General features: G+C 36.3%; 1 protein-coding gene across 1 annotated transcript in view; it reads right to left on the bottom strand.

Annotated features, from left to right (window-relative positions):
- The window catches only part of LOC127951071 (corticotropin-releasing factor receptor 2), a 125,377-nt gene extending 112,395 nt beyond the window's left edge, over positions 1-12,982 (bottom strand). Inside the window, exons 1-2 of the mRNA XM_052548704.1 lie at positions 12,734-12,982; positions 12,527-12,646 (exon numbers count right to left, since the gene is read on the bottom strand). Coding sequence (XP_052404664.1) covers positions 12,527-12,646; positions 12,734-12,854 — 241 coding nt within the window. The 5' untranslated portion in view covers positions 12,855-12,982. The remainder of the gene's footprint in view (positions 1-12,526; positions 12,647-12,733) is intronic.
- Between the last annotated feature and the right edge of the window lie 6,320 nt (positions 12,983-19,302).

Raw genomic sequence — 19,302 nt, forward strand, 5'->3', positions numbered from 1 at the left:
TCTTGATACCCAGGACTAGGTACGTGCCCACAGTTCCCACCACTCCTTTAAGGGATCAGGTGGTGAACTTGCAAGCGCTGCCCCTGGCGCTGCTCTGCCCAGTAGCTCCGCACCTACGTGGACAGAACTCAGTGCCTTAGGACCTCAGACCAGCTCTTTGTCTGTTACGGAGGCCAGTAGAAGGGAAAGGCTGTCTCCAAGCAGAGGTTATCCCACTGGATAGTGGATGCTATTGTCCTGGCTTATCAAGCTCAAGACCTGCCATGCCCCCTAGGGGTGAGAGCTGACTCAACTAGGAGTGTAGCTTCCTCCTGGGCGCTGGTGCATGGCGCCTCACTAACAGACATCTGTAGAGCTGCGGGCAGGGCGACACTTAAAACATCCGCAATATTTTATAATCTCCGTGTAGAGCCTGTGTCCTCCCGGGCACTCGCCCCTTCGGGCCAGTAAGGACCTGCATCGGTGTCAATCCGCTTGCTGCGACATTCCACTCCACGGACTGGATGCGTGCGATATTCCTCTCAGTCCTCTCAGTCAGTCTCAGTCAGAACCCTGGGTTCCTCCAGCACTGTTGATGTCCAACACTTGCGTACATGCCCTTTGGTCAGCCCTGTGTGGGACTAGGTGACTCCATGTTTTGTGATTCCCCTTTTCTGAGCAATCCCACGTGTGTATGTCCACAGTAAGTCTCTCCGCAGCATGTGTCTTTCCATTGGCAAGCCCCTTGCCAGCTCTGTCGTTGAAACTTCCACCCTGCAGGCTGGGTACCTCAGAGTTCTTATGTATCACCACCTTGGTGGATACCTGCCTTCTGTAAGTCCTCCCATGAGCAGGCAGCCTGCTAGCATACGTCCAGCTGGAATATGCTACCCAGTGGATTCTGTGTAAGTTATGGGCCCTCACTCATGCTGGCCTCACAACAGGGTGCTATCACTCACACGGGTCGCTGGAAGACAGCCATGTGGCGTTTTGTAAGGGACGCCATTTGTAATGTCGAACGTGACCGACTGAAAGGGAACATCTTGGTTACGTATGTAATCCTCGTTCCCTGAAGGAGGAAACTGAGACGTTAAGTGCCCTTGCCACATTGCTGTTCTGCTGAATGGCCGGGTCACTGGCTCGGCTCCTCAGCGAAGATTTGAATGCGAGTTGCTCTCGTTGCTCCTTATATACCCACTTTGCGGGCCAGAGCTCGCGATGCAAATCCCTCAGACCAAGGTACTTTGTGTACCATTGGCTCGTTTTTTACCACTCGAAGGTGATTGGGCTCTCGGGCGGGATCCCATTCGTAATATCTTCGTTCCCTTCTTCAGGGAACGAGGGTTACATGAGTAACCAAGACGTTCTATTGTGTTGAAAATATCCCCTACACCAAACCCAACCCTAAACCTGCCCAGTACTGTTAACAGATGCTAAACTGATATAAAACCTATTCGCTGATGCAGCTGTGCCATTTTAACTTCCTGATATGCAGGTCTGAGCTGTATTGTCAAACTGTAGCTATTTTAAAGAGATTTGTACCAGGGTGCTTCATCTCTCAAGCAAAACTCCTTACTGCGTGAGCTACCTTCAAAAGTATCAGAGTTCAAATGTTCCAGCATGTTAAAATTGTTTTGAATCAAAAACATAATGATGTAAACATGATGTAAACTACAGTGATGTAATGATATAAAAAGTAGGCTTTAATAAACAAAACTGTGGACCTGCAAATCATACTTTGTGTGAAAAAAAAAGTTTTATTGTCTGTAGTGTTCAATTCAACTGCAAACTGCAGTGATTTGTACTTAAACAGTAGGTACTTTTTTTTTTATTTTTGCAGAAATACTTTCCTATGAGACCAAGTTAAAACAGTTGCTGCTCGAGAAACGTAAATTCACTGACAATCTTCACCAAAGCAGAATCTCTAAAATCTTAATGTCATTAACACTAAAGACTCTTGGCACATGTGTGATTCAGTCTAACAATATGTCAATTTGAACATGTTGAGAGACGGTTTGCAGTGAAACATTACTGTCATACGGAAAAGAACTTTAAATAGATTGTTTAAAATTTCTCTTTTTTTGTACTCCACAGAATAAAAATATACACCTATAGGTTTGGAACATGACTGTGAGAATATTAAGGAATAATAAATAACTCAAAAAATCCAACTTGAATTTGTTTGTTGCGGCTGCTAAGGAGAATGTTATACCTCTAAGGAGGTGCTAATGAAATTAGACTTCCATTGAAGTAATCTAAGCACAGCAGGGGTGTAATTATGTTGATAAGAAACCAGAGACTTCACCTAGAGAAACAATACAACCAGAGGGGCCTACGCTTCTGAAAGAATGAAATAGTTAATGTTTTTTAACAGTTGACTGATCTTTGACATAAACGTAAATGTTTTGAAGCTTCAGTTCTGAATAGACCATTTTTACATTATCATGAAATGTGAGGATTTACCAACAACACAAGACAACAGAGGATAAATCATCATTTTTAAATCTTGACAGTCTTTTCTCAAATGCAAGCATCACAAAACAATTCCCCTGCTTGTTCATTCTGAAAGGCTGCTCAATTTTCCTGAAATAAAATGGAAAAAAATCTGAAAACTGAAGTTAGCCTTTAAAAACGAGTGTTGTCAACTTAGATAATGAAAAGAAAATTTGAATATGAATATTTAATTAAGTTTGACCTACTATATTACTTTTATCAAAATCATTAATCGTAAATGAAATTATTACTGATCATAAATTGATGCACTCCTGGGCCAAAGTATTCACAAAACATTTGACCTTACCACTAAGAGTTCTCATCAATAGTAGTAAAGGTTTTTAGCTTAGAGTTTTCTCTTAAAACCTATGCACAAATCTGTGGCTGATAAGAGGAGTCTCTGTCAGAGATTCATTCATAGAAGTGTTATAGAGCGCAATATTATGTTGTCATATTCAAATAAAAGTTTTAAAATAAAAATTTTAATTGATACAGTCAAATAAAGATTTTAAAATGCAGGCTAAGTGTCACTCATTAAACTATTTAGGGTATAATAAGGCTAAAGGGCCACTTGTCACATCGCTGGTACTGTTGTGTTTTTTTCTCCCCATGTGTTCCATGTCCCAGTTAATTGACTCTTTCCTTGCACCTGTGTTCTCCCGATGTATAAAAGCCCCAGTCTGTTCAGTTTGTGGTTGTTGGGTATACAGTACTAGTGGGATGTTGTGTTTCCCATGTTTCTGTTGTAGATTTTCCTGTGACATTCAAGTATTAAAGACTGTTGAACGTTTCTCCATGTATCCATCGTTTCTCCCACAGCGAATCATGACAGCACTAGGGTAAAAGGGACATTTTATTTAATTCTGCTGTAAAGCTTCAGGTAGTCAAAGATTCGATGCTTCGATAGGAGGAACCTGATTCAACTACTAATCCAGCAGTCGAATATTCACAGGTGATATGATCATGGCATTTTGGCTGTATAGGTGTGCTCAAATGTCTGATTTCACATAGAACTACTGGTTTTCTCCCAATAAGTTAATATACAGCTTATTAAAATAATGCTGTAAGTAACAAGCTGAAAAGAAAGAAGCATCAAATAAATATTTTAACTTGCGTGAATAAAACCAAATACCCCTACAGATTTAAGTTTTACTTTCCATAATTCGTGACAGATCATCTTCGCCACAGGGATTTCAAACTTTACAGAGACTCAAACTAACACAGGCAGAGTTAAAGACTGGATTTGTTCAATCAGGTAGGGTACATGTGATTTCAAAACATTTCAGCCGGTTTATAAATATTGTGTATATATTATTTATCTCGTATAAGATGCATTTGGTTGAGTTGTGCTTCAGTAAAGAAGTTCATTGTAGTACTACAGTGATTATCTCTTCAGTGGGCAGCGCGAGTAGAACAAATGCATAATATTAATAACTTTGACTGGGACTTTCATATACCAGGGCTCCAAACTGTAACTAAAACAGTCGCATTTGTGACCATAAATATTAAATTGGGAGTTAAGTTTTTGCTGAGGTGACCACTGGCGACTAGGCCTATGTATTTACATGTTATCACTTTAAAATGTGCATGTAATGTTTTAGTGGAAAAAGTGTTTCAAACAGTCCTCATGTCTGCTGCGTAACAGTGCAGACACATGGTTGAGCAGCCAGAGAGAGAGAAATGATGGACACTTGAAGAGAAAGTGCAGAAAAACTGTGTTTTTTTCGTGCACAACTTGAATAAACTACAACAGGTATAGCTGTCCGCTGTGTGTGAATATTATAATCATTAATAATATGTCTTATTCTTAAGATCTTAAGTCTATGCTGTTGTCTGTTAATGTGTGAACTTCATTAATTGAAGCGCACTTGTCATGTAGCAATCACAAAAAGCTTTGTGCTTTGTAACTATATAATTAACAAAGTATCAGCTTCAAAATTATTCCAAATTTATAACCAAATTAAACATGTAAACATTGCAATGTAATACATGTACGTTCACCTCAATAACCATAAGCTCATCAGTCAGCTAGAAAAATAAGTATAAAGAGGAGCATTTTGCTATACGCTATTGCATTGGTTTTCAACCTGTGGGCTGATGGTATTGCAGGTTACTATTAAAAGAAATAATAATATTGTTAATATATGTAAAAATGTCTAAGTCATAACATAATAACATAATTTCATGTATATAATTAAATAACAAAAAATAAATATTAAACTGTAACTACTGTATGTTTCCACTATTTGAGCTCGCTGATTGGTTTAAGAATAAATTAATATTTTAAACCGATTTATATTTTTGCTGCATATGCTACAGAACAACAAATTCAAACATGCATAAATCAAGGCTCTCAAAAGAGTCAACATAAATGGTTGTCAAAATGTTCCCTCCTGACTGCTTGCTCCGCAGACTGTTTCCTGTTTTGCTGAGCGGTGCCAGCCCGAGTTATCAGAATCAGAATCAGAATCAGAATGAGCTTTATTGCCAGGTATGTTTACACATACGAGGAATTTGTTTTCGTGACAGAAGCTCCGCAGTACAACAGAATGACAGAGACAGAACATAAAACACATAATAAAAGAATAAAAAAATACAAATAAGTAGATAGTGAATGACAATATACAAATAACAATTGTAGGCAGGTATATTACAAAAAAACAGTTATGTATGTACATGTAAATTATTGCAAAATTTAAGTGTATACTAAGTATGTGTGTTAGATAAATAAAGTGTATGTGTATATAAATATAAAGTGTAGTGTGTTCGCCGTTATTATTTTCTGTTCATTGCCAGTTCATTCTAGGGCTCTGTGATTAATAGAAATCGTCATTAAATCACGATTTGAGCATGCACGATCTCTAAATCGCTTTATAGCATGATTTTCCGCGGCCCTGACCTCCCGCAGTATGCTATCCGATCCAATCAGAATGCAACGCACCTAGCGCGAAAACAGAACAGACTGGGCATACGCCTAACTCCAGGTTCACACACTGTCTGTGATGCATCTTTTTTCCGAGCCCATGTTTTTCCGATCTCCCAACGGATCAGAGCGTTCACACTGCACGCGGTAAAAGGCTAGAAATAAAAACAAGCGAAAATAATTAATATCTAGTACATGAGCATAGAGAGTTGTGAGTGCACAGGACGCAGTTTAAGTGAGAGGAGAGACAGGTTTTAACTGAGCGCACTCTCTCCGGGCAAGCACGTCTGGTTTTGTGACGGAGCAAATAAAATTGGCACACGAACAGAGAGACTTGTGCTTGTGCATTATTTTAATGTGCTTTCGCGTTACATTAATGCGCTCTCGCTGCTGCTTCTGCATCACATACACATACTGTATACGCACTGCAGAGTACGTGTGAACCTGTATAATGTTTAACAAATCTATTTCAACACCTGCGGCACCACTACAGTTAATGAGTTCTACGAACAATGCATGGCAAAAAAGAAAAAAGTCCCTGGACACGGGATTTATTTATTTACATTTTTTGCCATAAGTCTATACATTTTGTTACACCTTTTACTGTAGTGATTATTTTGACTTATGTATGTTCTAGAAACGTTACAACTTTTTGATAAAGCTCTAATTGGTTTTCTTTTGGAAATGTTTCAAATTCATACTGAATGCATTTATGACTGTAAAGCATATCTGTGTGTGTCAAAATCGTGATTAAAATCGAAATCGCAAAATTGATCAAAGAAATCGCAATTTTTTTGTTGTTGTTGTTGTTGTTCATATCGCACAGCCCTAGTTCATTCAACAAAGACAGTTAACAATCTAGCTTCTGAGTACTAAGTTATTTACACAACAAAAGCGAGGTCAGTCAATTTTTTTTCAGTGGGCCGCGGAAACATATGTGTTTGGTTGTGTGTGTGAGCTGAAAAAGGTTGGGAACCACTGCGCTATTGCATTTTAATACTTTTACTTATGCTGTTGTCTACATGATTCAACTCCTATAAAAGTACATTTTACTAATTATGAAAAACAGACTGAAAGTGTAAAAGACATACACTCTTAAAAAGAAAGGCGCTTAAAATAAAGTAGTTAATAAAAAGACAATCGTTCAGTGTTTGTTCATGTTTTTGTTGCTGTTACGTGACGTAGAGGTGTCTGACTAGGGTGGAGACGTGGGCTGATGACGTCATCGTTTCAGAAAATATACAGAAAAATAGCGGTTTCACCTTGCGAAAACATCGGATCCGTGTGGACGAAACGCCTATCCGATAAAAAATGTGTGCGTATTCACAGAAACGCATCTCCGTGTGGACGGGGCCTAATAGGCCAGAAAGAATAAAGAAATCCTATAATCTGGTTACCGGTTTATCCGACCACAATATGATATTGATCTTGAGAAAACTCACAAAACAGAGATTTAATATAACCGCAAACGTTAATCAAGAACATTATAAAGTTCCTAATGGACAATTAACTAATCTTGAAAATACAATTAAAGAAATAAATTGGAATGAGTACCTTGCAAATACAAATGTGGATGATAACTGTAATAGATTGATGTGCGAACTTCAAACAACTATACAAAGGTTTATGAGGAAAGTGAAATATAAACCAGGCAAAAAAAAAATATCTACCGTGGTTGAATGAAAACATAAGGTCACTCATGAAACAAAGGAACCAAGCTCTTAAGATGGCTCTCAGGAACAAAGTGGATCATAAGAACATCTATTTACCACACTGAGAAATAAGGTTGTAAAAGAGCTCAAAAAGGCTAAAGCAAAAAATCAGGAGATATAATACCATTAATAAAAAAAATCGAATTAAATATAGATGGAAATTTGATTGATTATTCAAGTAGAGTGGCCATAGCATTTAATACTTATTTCCTTGATTCTATAAAAACTTTGACCCACAATTCCCGGGGATTGAACTATTCTATCGCTCCTCCGAATACTAATGCTCCCATTTTAACTTTTAGAGAAGTGACTAATTCCATAGTGTGCATGATCATTTCCTCCTTAAATTGTTCAAGGGCAAAGGATGTCTACGGAATGGACACAATATTTATTAAAGCTCATAAGTAGGCACTCATTCCTCCTATTACAAAAATGATTAATCAGTCAATCATTGATGCTGCAATTACACCAGTGTATAAATCAGGTGATTATATGACTATTAGTAATTATAGACCCATCAGTATTCTTCTATCAGTATCAAAAATTGCCAAAAAATGGATCTCTGAACAGATAACATTTCATTTAAATGCTACATCTTTTACATTACATCCAATGCAATTTGGCTTTAGGAAACATCATTCCACTGAAAACGCTAATTGTTTTCTTTTGGAAAATATAAAGTCTAAACTTGACCAAGGAGGTGTAGTTGGGGCAGTCTTCCTTGATTTGAAGAAAGCTTTTGAAACAGTAGATCATGAGATTCTAATAACAAAGTTATCAAAGTTTAATTTTTCATCCAGTGTCATCAAATGGATACAATCATACCTTTTAGATAGAAAACAATGTGTTCACATAGGCCATAAAACTTCCCAAGTAACTGATAATGACTTGGGGGTACCGCAAGGTTCAACTTGGGTCCTCTGTTGTTCTGCCTGTATATTAATGATCTACCTGAAGTTTGTCTTTCTGCAGTAACTTGTCAGATGTACGCTGATGATACGGTTATATATGTACATGCAAAAAACAAGAGGCAAGCTGCCAAGGAACTATCAGCTACTATGGTCAATATTTCTAATTGGCTAACAAACTCTTGTTTACATCTTAATACCAGTAAATCTGTATGCATGTTCTTTTCGAAATCGGCAAATAAAGATCCCGATCCAGTCGTTAGTGTAGCAGGAAGAACACTGTCAGTTGTACAGGAGTTTAAATATTTAGGTATAATACTAGACACACAACTGACATTTAAATCACAAGTTTAAAAAGTTGTAAATAGAAATGAAATTTAACTTGATAAATTTTAGGCATATTAGAAGTAATTTGACTACAGAGGCCTCAAAGTTGTACATCGATGCCATGATATTGTCACATATGAACTACTTTATGACCAGCTGGACGCAGACAGGAAGCACTGCATTACAGTCAGTAGAAACACTTTATAAACTGGCTTTGAAAACTATGGATAATAAGTCATCATTGTAATATTTTAAAGAAACATGGTTTTTTAAACTGGGAAAATATGGTCAAATTTGCTGAAATCTTGCTTGTGTATAAAATGTTCCATGGTTTAGCCCCCCCTCCACTCAATGAATTTGTTAAACAAAATCTTAACGCATCCACCAGAGCGACTTCTAGAGGTGATTGTAAAATATCATATAGGAAAGGTTCCTTTGGACAGTCAGCCTTTTTCTACCGTGCAGCGCATACCTGGAACACAATACCTACAGAACTAAGAAACATTACCTCTCTCCCCACCTTTTCAAAAACTATAAAACAGTGGTTGCTGGACAATCAAATATGTTGTCATAATCTGCAGCAGTGCAGTTATTTACTCACAGGTTGATATATTCTGTGTGACATTATTTGTGCTTGTTTGATGTTAACTGTGTCTATGTAATCTGTTTATGTTTTGAATGAGTATGTATGCAATGTTTTTTACAGTCTTATAATAACAACCTACCAGGGACTCCAGATGAAAATGAGTCTGTACGGCTATATCTGGCTCATTTACATTTGGACATTGTCCTTGTGTTCATCAATGTGCATTGTCCCTTTTAAATTAAAAGAAAAAGAAAAAAAAAAGAAAAAAAAAGGCTTTTTTAAGAACCATTTCTTCCTGACCTTTTTATAATCTGAAGAACCTTCTTTTGCCACAAACCTTTTGTGAAATGCAAAGGTTCTTCATATGTTAAAGGTTCTTTATGAAACATTTAGACAAAAAAGGTTCTTCTATGGCATTGTGAAGCACCGTTATTTTTAAGAGTGTATGACATTTCCAGGATGCATTGAGAAGGAGCCCAAACTACACTCAGTGACCAAGTGATGCTTATGGTCCATGATATTTTGGTACAGATTCTGTGTAATAATGCGTGAATGAATATTTCAAGTTGAAAAAGACATTAGTTCCCACTTTAAGTGAATCTTAGTTCCAAGGTCATCTATAAGATAGATTAAAATCCTGATAAATAAATAAAAAATGAGGCCTAAACAAATTACAATATGATTGAAAAGTTAAATTGTTAATAAATAAAAAAAATAATAATAAAATAAATAAAACACTTTTATTCTGTGGCACCTAAAAAAATCATTTGGCACCTACGTTTTTTTCTTATTAGAGCCAATGGCTCCTTACTCTATTTTTTTGTTTGGAGCCCTGATATACATAACATTATAATGAGAACACTACTATAATAAAGTGCTGTGAATTTTTAGTGTTTAGTTGCTGTGTTCCTGCTTGTTGTTTTTTATGTGAAGAACGCGTCCACAAAAATAATTAATTCAGAGGTATGCAGACACGTTCATATGCATTTTGTGCAGATAGCCTATAATTCATCATATTAACTTTATGTTGTACAAATAACAAAGCATATTCTATATGAGATAAATTATGAGTTAAATCTCATTGATTAAAAACCTGCTATCAAATACTTCAATACGTACGCAGCTCAAAACAGAAATGCAGAACATCAATAACTAGGCTACAGCCATATACATAATGTTATAAGGAGAGCACTTGTAAAAAATGTTGTGAATTCTTAGGGTTTCACTGACGTTTAATGTTAAATATCTTTTAATAAAAACATAAAACATTATTACCCCGTTTGTATCTGCGAGGTGTCCGTTAAACATTTTCCCTGTGTGTTAACGTACTTATGACTGTCGAATGTCTGACTTGACTCTGACTTGAACCCCAAACATATGATTCGATTATCAGTCGACTATCAGCAAGATCCAAAATTTTGATTCGACTATGAAAATTCTTAGTCGAAGACACCCCTAAAAATTTTACTGGTTAAGCTGTAGGAATGAGCTACAGGAATGAAAAAATTATGTACTATTTGTTTGCATTTTTTACATTTTAATGGGCTAATTTAAAAGTATGATACATTACATCAAAATGTTATAGACTGGTCATTTACTATTGATTTGTTTGTCATTTGTTCATTATCAACCAAAGTGTAGTGAGAGATTAACTAATTTGTAAAAATTAGTAGTTCAGAATACAATAACTAGTCATTAATCATTTATTAATGATTTGATGATTTACAACAACATTTTTAGATTACTTACAGCACGTTTGTAAAATGTTAACATATCACTTTCTACAAATTTATATTATCTTTAGTAACTGATTATTTCATCAAATTGTAAACAATTTTAAATTACTTTTAAGTGAGCTTAAGTGTTACCCTGTGAAGCAGAGGGAGATACCAGTACTCAGTATCTGAGCCTTAAAACGGATTGGAGACAGCCCCAGACATGGATCTCGCCAACAGAAGGGTTTAGACACAAGTGCTACTCAAAGTCCCCTGGGCAGCAGCTCTGCACAGCAGACTTCAGTGACACAATGCTATGGCGCATAACTTTGATGCAAACTATAAATAATCCTTCAAGTTAGGTTTGTCATTAAACATGCCTTTGACATTAACAATGGTAAACAAACAGTGCTGACCTTTGTGAATGAAACGCAGTATAAACCTAATTATAAACCACAGAAAGGAGGCATCATCAGGTCACTATGAGCAAACAGAGATCTATTTTTCTATTTGAAATACACATTCAGAGCTCAGCAGTGAAATGATTAAATATGCCTTGGAGCTCTGTATTATTCTCCAATGTGAAAGTCACATCAATACACTGAACAAAGTTGTGCGCTGTGCAAGCTCACAGGAGGAAACTGCTAAGCACTGATTTGTGATCATAACTACAGGCAGATAAGAGACATTTGGAAAATTCACATTTATATGCATGCAGCGATGTTATCATAAGTCATATTAATATGCAATGATAAAATCATCTGCAGCTGGGGGAGATTATACATAGATCATACTGTATCCAATACTGTATGTCTGCTCCATGTCTTTTGAACAAATGTTTCATGATCTGAACATCATGAGGTCATGATTACATAATTATGCATGACATTTACATAATCATGTATATGCACAACAATATCAGAAAGTATTCTTTTTTTATTAAGGGATGATATTTGCCTCCTACAATTTGGCATTTTTCAGTGGCATTTATTGCTGATTTATTAGGACTTTCATTATAGCATGCAGTCCATTTATGTACTAATATTTTAAAAACTCATTTATTATGAAATATAATCAACATCAAGTAAAACAGAAGCCGTATGTAAAGTACAAGTTAAGTTAACACACAATAAATGCGCTTTAAACATATTAGACATTATTGAGCCATCTTATGTTCGATTTTACCACTGTATTGTCTACTATCATGGTAGAATTTATGTATGAATGCATTTACTGTTTTAAATAATTATTTTCTGAATATCCTGTGTTATCAGATAACAGTAAATATGCAAAAAGTATGCAATTTTTATGCAAAATCTCTCACACACCAAAAGAGCACAACTTTTCCATCCAACTCATTAACATGTCATGTTATTTTAAGGCATATTCAGCTTAAATAAGTTATCCTTGCTTCACTGAGACTGAGTGTTAGAACAAATGCAATGCACAATGTGTGTGTGTGTGTGTGTGTGTGTGTGTGTAAGAGAACTTCACTGTCCTGCTTCATTTCACACATTAAGGCAGAGAACATGTGGCACAGCAGATAACATTGTCTGCAGAAGCACAATTGGTGAGCAATGGGCTAAATTATTAATATCATGTCAGTTGTATTTATAACCGTTGTAAAAATAGCTTTGAGAGGAAGATTATCAAAAGCTATTCAAGTCGACCTTTAAAGATGTGAAATGTTCTAACAGAAATGATAAAATATCTAATTGTATCTATGTGTCTACTCACTGACTCCATATTTTTCCATATAGGCAATATTTTAACTTTGACTGAATGACTGACCAGCAGATAAATAGGTTATGCACATAAATGCAAAGGGTGGCACCAACCTTAGGACGTTTTTAATGAATAGAGAGGAGATAGGAGCCACTTACTAGTGGTGTTGTATTTGACCCCGTTAATGTACTCTGGACAGGGACGCTCAATTATCTGTCCAGAGTTGCTTCTTGGCCAGCAAGTTCCTATTTCATCCGTGGTGGCGTTACAATAGAGACCTTAGAGGAAAATACAAGCGGTGTTGATTAATGTGCATTATAAGAGCTGAATAAAACAAATGCGCTGACACAGTAGCTAATTCCCACCGTCGACACTCATCGACGCGAAAGACGAATTCTCGTATAAAGTGTCCTGAAAAGCATCCATAAGAGTACAGTTGGCGTCGCCGAATTCCTCTATGAAGAACTGAAAGAGGGACGCATCCATGATTACAAGCAAGTAAAGGCTTCAGAAGTAGGTAGAAGAAGCGATGAGTCTGCCTCCCTGTCAACTTGATACAGTTCTGTCTCTTCTTCACTGATGACAAATTGCTCCTTAAGCGCGTGTGACCGCGCGATTCGAGCAATCCTGAGGTTGTTTTGTGCGCGCGTCCATTGACAGGGCAATGATGTCATGACGAAGAGTCTGTCGAGGATCAAAGCTGCCGCTCTAACAATATTTTTCCTCTAAAGACTCGTTTTCTTCATTGTCCGTTAACGTCCTACGATATTTTGTTATTAATGTTTAAAATGATATGCATGTACAGTTAGCTCCATATATATTTGGACACCAGGGGCGATTCTAGGATTTTTTCAACTGGGGGGCACAAGAGGGGCCACGATTAATACAGAGGGGCCAATCTTGTGTTGTTTGAACTGTATATCCAAATCATTTCAAGAGTTCAGTAACCTTTAAAATCAGTAATAAACAGTGATACCCTATTATATTTTAATAGCAGTTATTCACTGCTCTAAATAAAAAAAAAATCTAATACAATTTGCATTAACTTTTCACTTTACAATAGTGAAAGAAAAACTGTAATAAATAAAATAATCCAATGTATGAATGGTGTACAACTCACAAATAATAATAATTTATTTATAATAGCCTTATATAATGTATATATATATATATATATATATATATATATATATATATATATATATATATATATATATATATATATATATATAATAGCCGTATAAATGCAGAATAACATTAATAATTCATAGAAATAAATACACAATTAATTAATATAACTAATATAAATTTAATATAATTTCATTATATGTTTTTGTTTATTATCCACATCCCATTCAATTTGCATAGCAGCAGTTGCAGTAAATTTGCATTGATGAATAAACAAAATCAACTTATGTCAAGGCTAATTAATCTTGAGCATATTGATTTAAAAATATCATATATCCATACTTTGTTAGAAAGCTACTTGTTCAAAAAGGTAGCTTTAATTTAACATGTAAAATATGTGGATCCTATAAAACAGTTTAAAATAGCTTAATTAGTCCAGTGTTATTTTAGTATTAGTTATTTATTTTGCTATTTAATCATGCATTAAATAATTATGTATGATTTTTTTGAGAATGTTTCTGGGTGTCATCAAATGACGTTTTGTCAATAACTTCTGTGAAGGGAGGGAGAGAGAGCTTTCCAGGGTGCAGACAGCAATCGCGGAGCACCATGGTGATTTAGAACGCCAACTGAATTTATTAGGAATCTACAGACGCAAATAGACTAAAGGTGTAGAAAAATAAAGACCTATATGTGTATTTTGGACTTTTTTTTCACCACAAGTCTGAAAGAAGACATGTTACTGAAGACAAACAGCCCCAAATCTCAAAATTGACCAGTAAAAAAAACGATGTTTTTGCATGTGCCTCACCCATATAGACTTAAAAAAAAAAAAAAAAAAGTCTCAAGTGTGGAGCGTTAGATAAACATTACACGATTTGTTTTCGTCACCTCACTTTAGTGAAAAAAGTCGCTAATCGACAGCATGATTCAATAATGACTTTATTAGAATTGCTATTATAGTTTTTTTTAAACCATTGCTTTAAATTGCGCGTTCGGCCGAGAAATAAAAAGTAAATCGTAACGCAGTAAACCCCTTTTACATTCAGCATCAGAGGAGCATAGTAAATATAATGATTAGCATCTTGGTCTGCTCTAGGAGATAACATCGTCATCGAACCTGGTCTGTCTAAAACCGAAAGACGTTAACGTTAGTACCAAACACTTCTTGCACTGCAACAACTCGCTAATCGAAAAACATAAGCTATTTAAAATAGGTGCTTTTTTCGTTGGAAAACAGCAGCTCGCTATTCTTGGTCCTCGTTGAGAAGCATCGCGACGCAATAGTGATGTGTCGTTCGTGAACGAATCGTTCTTTTTGAACGAATCTTTTAGGTGAACGAATCGTTCTCGTTCACGTAATCCACTGACTCATATTTCTCGTTCAGTGAAGTTCCTCCCTCCACAGCAGCGCGGCGCTATAAGCAGCGCATGCGCAGCTCAGTGCACCGGGTAACAACTGTTTCATCCTGTCAAAGAATTACTCAACCTCGAGCCAATAGCCTTCGAGTATGAGATGTGACAGAGTATTTGATTTGTTGAATGTAGTGAACGAATACGCGCTTCAATGAACAAGTTTCATATGAGTCTGAACTAGATCTAGAGATCTTATCGTTCGTGAACGAAATTACTGAACTGGTACCCATGTCGTTCGTGCACGAGTTGAATGAGCTGATACATAGCGTTCGTGAATGAAATGACTGAACTGGCACACATGTCGTTCGTGCACGAGTTGAATGATACATAGCGTTCGTGAATGAAATGACTGAACTGGCACACATGTCGTTCGTGCACGAGTTGAATGATACATCTCGTTCGTGAATGAAATGACTGACCTGATGGTCAGGGTATATTCTGGCAAACAGTTTACCAATCACGTTTCTCAATCGGCAAAGCACATGTTGTTCGTGCATTAGTTGAATGATTTAGTAAATCTCGTTCGTGAATGAAATGACTGAACTGGCACACGTCATTCGTGAACGAGCTGAATGAACGGATACATGTCGTTCGTGAATGAAATGAACTGGTACATAGCTTATCTCGTTCGTGAACGAAATGAATGAGAGTAAACCGGGTCAGTCTGCCATTTAGCATGTCAATCTCGCAAAAATGCAAAGCGCAGTTATAAGTAGCTACTGTACTGTTCACATACGCTTGTTTTGATATTTAGCAACTCCACGTTTAATCCACGATTGATGAATGTGAATATATAATAAACAAACTGTCTGACCAAACAATTAAAATGCTATTTAGGCAAGAAAACCTTGTGCTTTGTTCATTTGAACAACTTAATTAGACTTTATATATTGAATGCGATTATACACACATTTTAATAAAGCCAGATCAGTTTTTGTAACAAGTGAATACGTTCGTTGAATTAAGACATAACAACACAATACACTTTTTGCTATCTGCTGGCTTATTTTGTGTAATACGAAGAAATGGTCACTGAACGAATCAGTGAACGATTCTGAACGAATCATTTTGGTGAACGAACTGAAAATGAACGAATCACTAGAAAGAATCATAATTTCCACCACTACGACGCAATCATGAGTTATTTACTAAACTGAAAGATTATAATTTGAATTTGTGAGTGACAGACAAGTAGAAGGGTGGGGGCACACTGGGGGGCCAATCAGTTTTCAGGAGGGGCCAGTGCCCCCATGGCCCCTCCCCTGGCTACGCCACTGTTGGACACTGACACAATTTTCATAATTTTGTCTCTGTATGACATCAGAATAGAATCAAAATGATACAATCGAGATTAAATTCAAGTGCATGCTTTAAGCTTTAATTCAAGGGGTTAAATAAAATATTACATAAAATGCTTAGGAATTACAACCATTTTTAGACACAGTCCCCCATTTTCAGGAGCTCAAATGTGATTGGACAAAGAAATATAATCATAAATCAAATGTAATTTTTTTTAAATATTTTGTTGAGAATCCTTTCCTCTTTTGTGATTCTTTGCCAGGGCTTTACTGTAGCTGACTTGTTTGTTTGTGGGTCTTTCTGCCTTTTTGTTTTGTCTTCATCGAATGCAATGCATGCTCAGATGGGTTGAGATCAGTATATAGACTTGAATCCATCCATTCAGGAGCACCAAGCAGTGATTTTTATTAAAAACAGCTATGCACTTCGTCTTAACAGTACTATTCCTGTTACTAGACCGGTTTCTTTTGAAATTTTGCCAGGCCAAACCGGACAATGGTGGGTGGAGTTTGCGTAACTAGGCTATGTTTAGACTATTTTATAAGCCCTTAGAAAATCTGACACTGGCATAACATCTACTTTATCATCGCCAAATGAACTTGAGCAAGTCCTGAGCCTAGTTATGTAACTGAAATCCTGATGGGTTACTTCTCAAAGAATATCACTAAGCAGGGTGTGTGATGTCTTGGAGTGTTAGTCAAAATGCATTGTTGAAGAGAAAATCCTTTTTGTCTAATGCAATGTATAATGGCTTTCTTCCGTAGCTCACACGACTGTCAGATTTGGAGAATGGTTTGATGATCAGAGATGCTGTCACTCCACTACAATTGTTCCAGGGCAAATTTCCTCCTGGTATTTTAACGCCAAGTTCAGATGAAAAACCCTTGAAGTCGGCAAGCAGTTTCGTGTTCTCAAAGAGCAGAAGAAGCCCGAGCTGAGCTACAGAGATCGTTACATCAGTGTCGCATAATTTAGGGGATCAAACACTTCTACAAGTTCTACAAGTGATCAGAGAGCATTTTTTAGAGCCCTGCAGCAGTGTGTAAAATCCTCTTCTTCTCTTTCTTTTGTACCCTGAAACCAATCACTGTCAAGTGTGCTTTGATGTTTTTAGTTCATGTCCTTAATTATGTCATATACCTTTTATTTTAAAGTTCGTTCTTGCTCATTGCCTCAGTCTGGTTCACCATTTCCTGCTCCTCATGTTCATTTTTCCTTCCGTTATTTCCTTCAGGTGTTAGTTGGTGAATTAATTAATTTAGTAACCAGTACTAATACTAAGATTTAGTAACGAAAGTCCACTGAAGGCAAAAAAACATACACTACCAATAAAAACCAGTCAATACTGGTTATTAATGTTTTTGAAAGAAATCTCTTATGCTCTCTGGTCCGCTTAACTGTATGGTGAGCTGGTTGATTATCTATCATCACTTTTTAGCCACATATTCCTGTTAAATTACACTCTCCACTAATGACACCTGTGGGACTGCTGATAAATTAAAGGAACAGGCTTCACACAACCGATAAAATTTGTAAAGAAAAATGGCATAATCTGCGCTGATAGCAGTGTTTGAGATCAGCTCAGGACATCCCTAACACAAACAGTCCTCGAGTGTATTACATGGCCGTCTGTGGCTCCTGTTGACTCTGGCTGTGATGAGGGGATTTGAGAGGATTTGGATGAGCTGTTTCAGATTGCCTTAGCTCTTATGATTACAGCACATTCAGACAGTGCATTTGACTTTCTGCACAAGCCTACAGATGTGAATCAAGCTGTGTTGGCAGGGTCATATGTCTCATATGTAGACATCCTCTGCGAAAGAAGCCTCAGGAGGATGTTACACAATTCCAAAGCTTTCTCATTATCAACCTGTGAGCTCTTTGAGGTGATTGCATACCTCAGCATTCATAAAAGGAATCACTGCTGACTCTGACACTCTCTCTCTCCATTAACAATATGATGGGTGTTTCGTTAACGTGGCTCAGTACACAAAATTAATTTACTGTGTGGTAATCTTCCTAAGACAAAGTTTTGAGGTTTGTCTTCTGTGTAGTGAAATCAGCACCTACTGGCTACCATATCACTTATCAGACATTGCATATTCTAAGCAGCATCAGTTGTAAATGACTGATAATCTTTTACAATCACGTATACTGAGGCTCCATCAATCATTTGTTTTATACTCCCTGGAGTACAGTAAACTGCTTGAAATATAACTGCAGTAATACATGTTGAGTCTAAAATGAACACTTGCTAAGTGACACATGAAAGTAAAGTGTTAGTAAAGAGCATAAATAACAATGAAAGATGGACAAGAAACATTTGAACTATACAGTCAATCCATTGTAAGTGATAAGGTAAAGATTGTGTGAAAGCACTTGTCTTGTGCGTTTGTCAAAACATTGACAAAGTCAGAATTATTATCACATTATTAAATAATTTTTTCTTTTAAAGTTTCTCTAACACATTTCATTAGCAGACACATATTGTGCTGGACATTGTGTTCTCCATCGTGAGAATTATTTACATGTTTTTACATGCATTTTACACTTATTGGAACTTTTATTAATTAATGCCTACAGTGCTTACCGTTAGAAAATTGGTGGCTTCTGTTGAATACCTCTAAATAGAAGTTTTGCTTGCATTTATTAAAAACAATCACATTTGTAGTCAGCATTAACTTCACTCGATGGAAGAAAAAAATGCAATGAAAGTGAACACTGACTGAATATCTCTGCCTAAAATTACCATTCAAAATTATTAAAACAATTTTAAACAACCGTAACTGAGCCAGTGTACATTATTAGACTGATGTATTGTTCTTTATACTTTTTACCTGTTTTAATATTTTATCATCATCATTCACAATGGTTCATGAGACAAGTAGTTCCCATCATTAAATGAATTTAACTACACATTTTCTTCTATTATGTCATCCTGAATATCAACTGATGCATTTATGGCTGAATCCTTGTGATGTTTTGAGGTCGTATAAAGTGCTTCTTTAGGATGTGTTGACTTCTTCGATATTTAATTTTATGGCTCTTTCAAGTACCCTTAGTGTGTTATGCATATTAATTAGCACAAATA

This window comes from Carassius gibelio, chromosome B2, assembly GCF_023724105.1.
Source record: "Carassius gibelio isolate Cgi1373 ecotype wild population from Czech Republic chromosome B2, carGib1.2-hapl.c, whole genome shotgun sequence".
NCBI lineage: Eukaryota > Metazoa > Chordata > Actinopteri > Cypriniformes > Cyprinidae > Carassius > Carassius gibelio.